Source organism: Cylas formicarius, unplaced genomic scaffold (genome assembly GCF_029955315.1).
Source record: "Cylas formicarius isolate icCylForm1 unplaced genomic scaffold, icCylForm1.1 PGA_scaffold_7__23_contigs__length_41026272, whole genome shotgun sequence".
Classification (NCBI taxonomy): Eukaryota; Metazoa; Arthropoda; class Insecta; order Coleoptera; family Brentidae; genus Cylas; species Cylas formicarius.
Genome location: NW_026844352.1, coordinates 37797537 through 37808615, shown reverse-complemented (window position 1 = coordinate 37808615; position 11079 = coordinate 37797537). Strand labels below are relative to the sequence as shown.

The following is an 11079-nucleotide window of genomic DNA, read 5'->3' as shown; positions in this document are numbered from 1 at the left end:
ATTAAGTGTTAACGTCCACCTAAAATGGTAGACGTCCTCTACAGCATTTTTTGTTTGTATTTTTGTTGTGTGCGTTGTATGGTTTATATTTATATTTTAGTGATTTCAAACGTAAAGTGACTCGAAGCTGCCATTTTGGTCGGCATTGGAATTGTACGTTTATACGGTGTTTTCCGGAGTATTTTGATTAACTGGTGGTTATGTTTTTCCACAGCTATGTAAAAATACTGATTTTTGCAAAATAAATTTAAAAAACACATTTTTTAAATTGTTTAAAATGTTACAATGCCGCTGAATGCTCAATAGTGCTCTGTGATGCATGTTGGCGAGAACAATCCCGGTTTGAATTATTGTATCGATGGAAACTTTGTGTCAAGTGTCCGTTCTCGGATGGACCTAGGTGTGACAGTAACTAACGATCTTGCGTGGTCTGCACATGTATCAGATATTGCAAAGTAAGCAAACTGCGCTTTATTTTTGTTAAAAAAGACTTTTAAAAATCCTAGTCCTCGCATCGCTTGCAGGCTTTTCACAACTTACATTCGCCCCATCCTGGAATTTGCTTCCCCAGTCTGGAACCCATGGCTATTGCGTGACTGTGATGTTCTGGAAAAAGTGCAACGAGCCGCTACGCGCTGGCCACTTCTGCTTAGACATACACCTTACGACGACCGTCTAAAAATGCTTAGTCTGCCGACATTAAGTCAGGGTCGGCTGCGGGGGGATCTCATTCAAATGTGTAGGTTTGCGCATGACCAATTTCCACCTGACGTGCCCCTTGTGGTCTTCAGCAATGATGAACGCCTACGTGGTCATGGATTTAAAATAAGGAAGGAACAATTCAGGACTTCACATCGCCTGCATTTTATAAGTTACTTCAATCAATAAAGTGTCCGTCGCAAGTATAATTTCACTTAGGAATAATACAAAATGTTGCTAACTATAGCTTTCTTGACATCGGTCAAATAGTAGTGACACTTGCTTCTGCTTCAGACCATACTACGGGCAATTAGTATTTCGACCCAACACCACAGACCACTAAAAATATGCGATTCCTTAAACAACTACCAAACAAAACCTCAACGCGGGAAATATTAACTCTGCAACAGTTCACTTAATATTTTCAAGCTCCTATCAGCAATATAGAATATCTCGTCTCATATAGAGCCCCCTAACTTTGAAATTTACTCTTTTCCCTTTTTACAACTTATATCGTGAATCAAATATCGAGTGTCGTATATTAATGTTTTAAAGTAAAGCCCTATATAGATAGATAGGTCGTAATTATCAGTATACAGGGGTGAGAGACAAATACGACCAAAACTTTAAGCAAAAGACTTTATTACATTTCGAAGCCAAATCTTTCTAAGGGGCAAGCAAAAGCAAACCTAGTTTCAGTGTAGAATTTTTAAAGCGGAACGTCCCACTATTTCTAAAACAGTGCAAAATTGGTGGTCCGTAACTTTTGCCTCAAGCTTTTTTTCGTATTTTTGAGTCTCGAGGAGTTTCCAAACATTTTCGTCGCTCATTGATTAGCCAAGCTTGCTTTTAATTTGAAATCAATTTGCGACCGACACGTTGCGGTTCGTAATTTATAAGCAACGCTCTAAGTTAAAATGAGGAAACCACGAACGTCACTGCCGAATTGAAGTGCTTATGAAAGCCGCGCGCTTAAACTTGGTTAGATTTAAATTTTAACCGAGAGATTAAACGAGAATTTCATCTTGCTACGTCGAGGATTTTAGATTTCATACTATATAAGATGCGGATGCGAATTAAGGATAAGTGTTTTATGGTCGGATTTTCCGCGCTTCCGTAATCAGTTTGAACAAACAGGTATAATAAACTTTCGAGAGCGATTACGTGCAAATTACGTACTCCAAATTGTCAATATTTAATACCCGAGAATAAATCATATTAATTTCCTAAGAACTGAAAAATTTGGGTATTCCCCTTTCACTTTTATTCTGACTGTATACTCACTTGTATGTCGTATAGCCCTACGTGGCAAGCTGCACAAGGTAGGCAAGCCCAGTCCTATAATTATGAAAGGACTCGCAATAGAACAGCGACGACAGAATAGATAAAAAATCATTCTTAAAAGTTCTAATATAAACTGGAATCGAATTGATGTAAAAAAAAAATTATATAATGAGTTGCCAGGACAATATATCACGCAGAAATAAACTCTTGGTTCCAAATCCAAGTACCAATGCGTCAGGCTGATCATGGAAGGTAAAAGAGAGAGAAAAACATCGTAAGGGACAAATTGAGGAAAAAGGTGGAAGCGATTGATGAACTATAACGCGTGGTCGCCAGCGACATTTCTGCGAGCTTCTCCAATGCTGTATTTGCTTCCATCGGGAAGGAGGTACTAGTCCTTGGGACAGTCTGGGGAATCTGCCGTCGTCTAGCAGCGACAATAAAAACGATTACATACATTGATAGTCGTGTATTGTTTATTAAATAATATTTACATTCAGCCATAGACTCGACTAAAGAGCATCATGCTTAATAGAAAAATAACTTATATGATATATAATGTAATTATAATACAATAAAAATATGTACAACGAAACTAACTTAATGAATATTTTGATGGATGCCCGAGAGTAGCCGCGGGATGGAACATATTCGTGACCTTTAAACCTCGGCGGAATTAGCTTGTATTGAAAGATGGATGAGGGCATATTAAACGTAAATAATGAACCAACGACCAACAGGTGGGATGTCTACAGCGATCTTTGTTACGCATATGCATATGTTAAATAGGTAATGTAGAATTCCTATTTAATTTTTTGTCACACACTGATTTTAAATCGAGCTCCATGTTTGACGTTGATAATTATGGTTAGGAAATTTTTACGTGTTAATAAAACGAGAAAATTTTTTACATAATTTACATATAAAGGAGTATCCAAACACGATACTTAGCGATTCGGGGAATCCCCATAGTAAAATCGACTCCATTTGGTTCCTAGAAGGAAGCGACGGCGAAGTAACGCACAATATAAATAAATATAAATTTCATGGTATTTTAAATTTTATTTCAGTCAATTGACCGGCCAATTGACTGGTCAATTGACACAAATAAATTAGACCTGTCAATTCCCAACCCCCCCTACCCACTGCAAAAGTAGTCAAGCAGAAAACACTGAAATGCCAAATGAAAATAGGTGCACTAATGTAAAACTTATTTCTTATCTTAATTTATTTTCTGATAGGAACTATGGAGCAAAAAACGACTATTGTTCTTTATCCCGCAGCAGCTTAGATTCCCAAATTTTACATTTACAATTCAATTAAAAACCTAACTTTTAATCATAATATATGTTCCGTATACTTTTGAAAGCACTAGCCAAACAATTTATGTAAGAAGTAGTCGACGATAAATCCAAGCACTAAGTGTCTACACCCTGTATATCCTTAAGCTTTTTTAATTAACTGTCACTTCCATCCCGTGGCCATGCTTCTTTCGCCGACAAAGATTCTGGAAAAACATATACGCAACAGTAAAGGATCAAAAACATCTTACTCCCAGCATAATGACATTCTTAAATGGAGAAAAAGGTTCGATACGGTACTGTACGACAAGATTGACCGATTGCTAGGCGAACTTGGACGTTCTAGATTTCATTAGATACATTCAGTTTCTGTATATTTACAAATGCTTCTTAGGATTAACTAATTCAAGACACAGCATAGAAATAAATTACACTACATTACCAACTAAAACTAAATAAAAATATAACACAGTCAAAATTAATAATATTACGATGTGTCGGATTGACTAATTAGCTTTTTGACTAACTCGAGCGAGTTTAATCTCGATAAGTGTTTCAGGACAAAGGAAAAAATCGTCAATAAAATTTAATTGTGTACAAGGAAGATAAATTGAAGATACTTTACAACCCGCGAATTGATCTAATCACATTTACATATTTAAAATAGCTAAGACCGTCTAAAATTGATTTCAGTATATACATTATGTTAATACACCAGCGAGAAAATAGAGTTATCGACACCCTGTGGCAGATCATTTGATTATATTCGTTTTTGATTCATACATTTTTTAATTTTTTGAAAAAAGAAACAAAATGGTTGACCGATCGATGATTGTCGTCCCCCCAAAAAACAACGAAACTGACCATAGCGATGAGCGAAACTTTTGAACAAAAATTTACGTTTTGATCATAATATTTAGACTAGTTTTTGTACACACATATACATACATAAAATATTTAATGAAATTTCACGGTAAGTCCTCCCGCTCCTCTGCTGCCACTTCACTGCAACGCGGCGCGAAATTTAAAAAAAAAATCGAACCTAGGAACTTTCGAAGCGTTCGTGTCGGCGCACTTTAATAACTCACGTTTGCGATCACGTCACCGCTGTGACGTCACACTTGAACAGTCTTTCTCGATTGGCTGTCGACTGAGGCCGTGTGCTCCGTCGCATATTGAAAGCTCACTTCCGACACTTCTCTTGGCACTTCCGTTGGACCTAGTACAGTAATTATCGGCTGGAAACCTGCAACCAAAATCGAGGTTCAGTTTCCGCGTCTCCTACTGATAACGTGCCAACTATCGATAACGATAAATATGAATGAAATCACTAGCTGAATGGACACACTCACACATACACATCTAAAAAGTAGAATCGCTTTGTGCTAGATCTGAAAGTCAACAGACCTTTCGGGTATTTCATAGAAAAACAAAGCAGTGTACTAGCTAATGACGTTACATACAAGTAACACCAGAACAATTTCATAAAACCAGCAGCCAAAATGAACGAAAAAAGTTTTTAAATTCGTGTCATACTTGTATAATAAAATAACTATTTGCTCTCACACAACTAATAAAAGTAATAATTGCGTAACATCGTTATTTGTACACAGCTTAACTTAGTTGAACATTTTAGTGTCTATACTGTGTATAGAGATGTCAATAAGTGTGCCAACAAAATACACAAGTAAATGTTTTGTCACTCCTTTAATTTCCTATTATTACTATTAATTAAATATATGGCAAAGTTTTGCACTGAATTTGTTACCTGCGTAGTCACTTAGATCTTCCACGAGCTTCTGACTCCTGACATTCGAAACTCCGGTGATCATGTTCTGCACCAGTCCCCCCCTATTTCTACACCTCCACAAGATTATCGCAAACAAAATCGCGAACAGTAAAATGGCCGCGCACGTTCCCATCACGAGCTCGAAATTTCTATAGCTCTGACGCACGTGTTCACCCTTAACTGCGCTGTAGAAGACGGATAATAGAGGAGAATTAAAATCAACTTCTTCTGGCACATCTTCGGGTAAGATATTGACGTCGGTTTCGGTGGATACCTTCTGCGCCCTGCCAGTGTCCAAGTCCATCATGTCCGATTTTAAATTTTCCACACCCGGAATCCTCGACACTAGCTCTACTTGAATGTGATAAATAGTGTCGGGCCACAGAGACAACGTCACGCAAGTGGAGTCTGTGAAAAGGTTACCTTTGAGACCGCCCCCGTCTACTTCCCAAGTGACTAAATAAACTCCTCGATTGGCTTTGGCTTCCCACGCTATCTCACCTATCACCAACACCTTTTGATGGATCAAAGACACTTCTTTCAATACCCAAGGAGTGTCTTCTGGAATAATACTTTTGCTCGTCGTGGCTTTAATTTCCGTGTTCACCGTTTTCTTTCTCTTTTTCATGCCTTTCAAACTTTCCTCGTCCGGGCTATAAATCGTTATCAGTCCTTGGGGGTCTACTACCAGCACTCGAAGCATGGCGTTGCCTTGGTCAACGGGTACCCTGGTGCTCGAATCTAGGGTTTGGATTATTTGCCTCCACGGTCCAGTTTGACTTTTCCTCATTACGACGTACACTACGGGAATTTTGGGATCGACAGACAACGGCCTGGTGGGCCAGCGCGCTCTTGCGCCGGATACCCTGATCACAGCTTCGCCTTTGGTATGGATTACCGGCTGGGTTTGTTGAATGCTGGTCGATGCTTCCGCGTGAAACTTGCAGGCTTCTTGACAGCCGGGGAACTGAAACAAAATAAAATGGCGCTTATTTCATATGCTTGGAAAGAACCATTTGTAGAGAAATTTCATGTTTGTGTAAGTTTACGAAGGCACTTAGTGTCTGATGTGTTAGTGTATGCTCGCATATCTGAGGTTCTACAGATTTCAACTTAATGGAATTAATGAAAACTCACAGCTTAATACATATACTCAGAGAGTTTGGTCCCGTAGGGGATAACTATTAAAACTTTTGAAATATTATCTTGCCAATCGATCCCGGTGTATTGAACTTGACCAGGATCTCTGCGAGGGTTCACTCGGAGAGATGCTTGTTAAATCATCGACAATAGTATGTATATGACGGATCTATCTTAGATTCGTTACTGTTCATTGTTTTTATCAATCATAGGTATATTGTTTATAAACCAAACTTGCTGACTTTAGCCAATTCTGGGTTCTCCATTATCACCAAACATCGCAAACATATTTATGAAAGCCTTTGGGAAGAAGGCCCTCCACACCTACCATCTAAAACCTAAATTATAGAAACGCTACGTTGATGATACTTTTGTTATTTGGCCTAATGGTCAAGAATCCCTCCGAGAATTTCTTACCCATTTAAACTCTATACACCGTAACCTACGTTTTACTATTGAATAACAAACTAATCCTAAAACTAAACATTGGGTCTTTCTGTTTACAGAAAACCTAAGATTATCATATCTTATATCTGATTTTCTGTCTAATAATTTCCGCATTAGAGATATTAGGCATTCTATCACAAAATACAACTTCAACACAAACCTTAGTCCGTAAGCAACCCCACGCTTGTCATTGCTGCCCTTCCTTACATTCAAAATATCACTGAAAACATATAAAAATTTCTTAAGAAATATAACGTTAAAACTAGATTTACTACTTGTCCAAAAATCTCTCGACAGATACCAGAAGTTTTACAGCATTCGATGCATATGCGGCAAACAATACATTGTAAAAACCGGCCGAAAATATCAAATAGGCTCAACGAACATGAAAAAGCCTTAAGACTATGATAAACTCACCAGCAGTTGTCAAACAAAATCGCAAATCAAATCTTATGCGATAAAACTAAAATTCTTGCATGTAATCAATTCTTCTGCTAGAGAAAAATCCGAGAATCTATAGAAATCTATAAGTAGCCAAAAAATCTTAAGCGCTCAGGTCTTTACCTTTCAATAATCTTCGTGTCGCTCCTTTAGCTCCGTCCTCCTCAAACACTATATAAGCAGTACAGAGGAGAATGCGAGCCAGTTTGAGTTTACCTCTGAAGAACCAACAAGATGATTGGCGAAATGTCAACGAGATTGGTTTATAAACAACAGACGCAGATTTGCAATAGTATATTATGCAACAAGTGCGGTAGACAGCATTTGACTCACGAGTTTATTTGACACGAGCGGAGCGAGCGTCTAATAAACGAGTGACTTAAAAAGTTTACCGCACGTATTGTATACTATACTTTTTCTACGACCGTTAGTTTTTGGGTACATTTTCGCAAAACAACACGAATACATTCACTGACATGACCGTCAGAATTGACAAATTCAGAGCGTGCGAAATATTTCCGAAAACATCCGATTACTGCCGTGCGATGAAAATCCAGAAATGTCCGAAGTGGCTCGGATTCGTGGGAAACGAAACTGACGTGGTAATGTGACGCTTCCCGCACGTTAGATCTGTGGGTAATTAGGTATTCTACAGACGGGAGTAGAAAAATAGTATTACAGTAGTCTGTGGAAGTTTCTTTGAAAAATTATTTTAGTAGGTCTTTGTCAGATCTATGTGTTAGGGGTGAGTAAATTCTATTACTTAGATGTATTGCCAACAAACTATTACTAAAACCGAAAGAACGTGAACATTGGTAGTCTCAACCTTTCCCAAAATAAACATGTTATATTTCTACATCCAATCTGCATAAATATAACTTGACGCACTCAACCTTATATATCCGAAAGTTTAACATCGCTAAATACTAAAAAAATCTACTTTCGAATCTAATATGTTCTTTTCAAACACGCTGTATAATTTTGCTAAGGGTAGATCGAAACGCGTTTGCAATAAAAGAAGTGGCGCGTTTAAACCAGTCATACGTTACAATAATACGATAATGGAAGAAAAAACTCCACGAAAGCCGCTGCAAAACCTCGCTGCAGGCAATTAATCACTCAACCCCCTGGCTAATAAAACGCGCGTGGTGGGGGCCGAAATGCAAAGTACCCTCACGTTTTGTCACCGATTATCGAATCAAACATCTCCTCGACTACGAGTTTATGCCTTAAAACAAAAAATTCTATCCCCTGCCTGCGCCACTCACCTATTTGCTTTAAGTGCCCCGCGGTAAGTAAATGAATTATTCGCATGTCAAAGTCGCGCACGCAATTAAGTGTTTCAATAGTGGGGGATATTAACGAAAGAAATGGCGTTCAAAAAATATTAACAATGAATTACAATCAAATCAGTATCTGCTTATAATGTACGTTTGATATTTGTTCGCGAGCTTGAGTTACGGTAATTCAATTAGGGCTTTAACGGAGATTTTGATCACCCCTCCTCGAATTAGATTATGAAGTTACGGGGGAAAGGTCGGAACCTATTGGGTTGTTCGGAAAGTCATTTCGTTTTTTTTGGAGAACATGAAAGACAGTTTTCGTATAATGAATAAATATTTTATTAAATTATATATTGGCCGTTCTGGTCCAACACCTTTTGCCATCTTTCTGGCAGTAACATAATTCCCCTCTCATAAAAGTTTTGGTCCTTGCTGGCAAAAAACTGGTTCAGGTGGTTTTTGACATCTTCATTTGAGGTAAAGGTTTTGCCATCCAAAAAATTTTGCAGGGACCGGAACAAATAGTAGTCGGAAGGCGCCAGATCTGGAGAATACGGTGGATGTTGCAGTACGTCCCATTCAAGCTGTAAAAGTTTTTGGCGAGTGACCAAACTTGTGTGAGGTCTCGCATTATCCTGGTGGAACACTACACCCTTCCTGTTGATTAATTCGGGCCTCTTCTCTTTAAGTGAATCATTCAATTTGTCCAGTTGATGACAATAGACTTCTGAATTAATCGTTGTATAGTCCGGCAAAAGCTCAAAAAAACGATTCCTTTGACATCCCACCAAATAGAGAGCATCACCTTTTTTTGGTGAATGTTGGCTTTTGACACGCTTTGAGCCGGTTCATCTTTTCCGCTCCATCACCTCTTGCGTTTAACATTGTTGTATACAACCCATTTTTCGTCCCCAATAATAATCCGCTTCAAAAATGGATCATTTTCTTGACGTTTGAGGAGCGAATCGCACACGTCAACGCGACGACACAAATTTCGCTCCGTAAGGACATGGGGCACCCACACATCGAGCTTCGAGGTTAAGCCCATGCCTTTCAAATGGCCATAAACAGTCGAATTCGACAAATTTAATCTCTCACCGATCTCTCGTGTGGTTATTCGCCGATTTGCATCAACTAATGCCTTTATCGCATCTTTGTCAGCATCGACCGGCCTTCCAGACCGTGGTTGCCGGATCGAAATTTTGCAAACCAGTTCTGGCACTGGCGTACTGTTAACACGCCTTCTCCATACACATCCGTCAATTTTTTTCTCGCTTGGACAGCATTTTTACCTTTTCTGAAGTAAAAAAGTAAAATATGACGAAAATGCTGCTTATTGCTCTCCATATTTAAAAGGGCACCAACCAAAAACTACTGTGCAGAATTAATAAAACTTTTTCACACACAAGCCTTGCAATATCAGCTCTCAAGACATATAATGGTTATGCGGTTTAAGTGTGAAGTTGGTTTCGAAAAAACGTAATTAAGTCCTCTGACGGGAAAAAACGAAATGACTTTCCGAACAACCTTATAGTTGGAATTATTATTTTTGATGATCTTTCTACACAAATAAGGCAGAACTGTGCAGGGGGAAATCGTAGTTCACGAGGGCGTCAAATATTTGGAAGTCTTTTTCTTTCCGTGATTAAAAAGTCTTCTTCTCGGATTCTCGACGAAGATATTGGAAGAATCAATACAGTCAGTAGTCAGGTCTTCAGAAATATTCTGGGGAAATGGTGTTTGTATAATTTTGGATTATGGATTCCACCTGAAATTGTGCTTCAAATGCCAAGATTGAAACTTTCAATAAAGAAAAAAGAAAGAAAATAAAAATTATCCTGGTCAGCATGTTTGCTATTGGATGAAGGGACTACACAATACTATCACGTAAACATGGACGATTGGATGCGACACCAATTTTCATGTTGTCAAAATAAGTAACAATAAATAATAATATGAACCGGAAGCAGTAATGCAGCCATCTTGCCATCTGCTCTGGTAACTGAAAGGGACAGTCTACGCTATAATATTTTCAATTGCGAAATAAAACTTTCGATATTAAACTAAAATAAAACGGTTTCGCAAAACTTATATTTTCGTTAGCTTTGTTCCTAAGGGGGCACGAATGTTTCGTAGTCTCTACCTGTTTACCTAATATTCAAACATAAGTAACTTAACCGCAATGAAATTAACTAAATAAAATTACGCTTTTATTTCCGAGACTCGAAACTCTTCTTGCGAGAACCGTCCGGAATAATTTGACTCGTTTCCAGTTAGTTGGCAATTTGTAAGGCGGCAATGTTGACGTCGTCGTACCCCCCATCGGAATAAAATTCCTACCAGTATGCACCATTTAAAACGTTTGTCGTGTACATCAACGACCAACGAATTTTTCTTTGTCGTCCTTTCCACCGCTTATGCGGTCTTAATGCGTTCTTCCATACACTTCCGAGTAGCGCATTTAATCAAATAAAGTGAATTTCCTAGTTTTCGCGCGTCTGCTGACGCCCATTGTTGTAAACGACCGGATTTTTAGTAGCTAAATCCCGCCGGTCCGACCAAAGGCTGTAGAGGAAACCGGATTATGTTACGAGACGTTAGTCATGTAGAGTTTATTGATAACTTTGTGTTTTATGAATGATCAGAGACAACGTTGCTGATGGAGTAGATGCTTCGAATTTTTATTATAGCATTT

The 11079-nt window shown here is 38.4% G+C and overlaps 1 protein-coding gene across 3 annotated transcripts in view; it reads right to left on the bottom strand.

Annotated features, from left to right (window-relative positions):
* Nucleotides 1-3596: 3596 nt before the first annotated feature.
* LOC132704929 (uncharacterized) overlaps nucleotides 3597-11079 on the bottom strand; it is a 142223-nt gene continuing 134740 nt past the window's right edge. For all 3 annotated transcript variants that reach the window (XM_060675268.1, XM_060675270.1, XM_060675271.1), the window contains 2 exons: nucleotides 5053-6040; nucleotides 3597-4530 (listed from right to left, as the gene is read on the bottom strand). In XM_060675268.1, the coding sequence (XP_060531251.1) occupies nucleotides 4400-4530; nucleotides 5053-6040 (1119 nt within the window). In that variant the 3' untranslated portion in view covers nucleotides 3597-4399. The remainder of the gene's footprint in view (nucleotides 4531-5052; nucleotides 6041-11079) is intronic.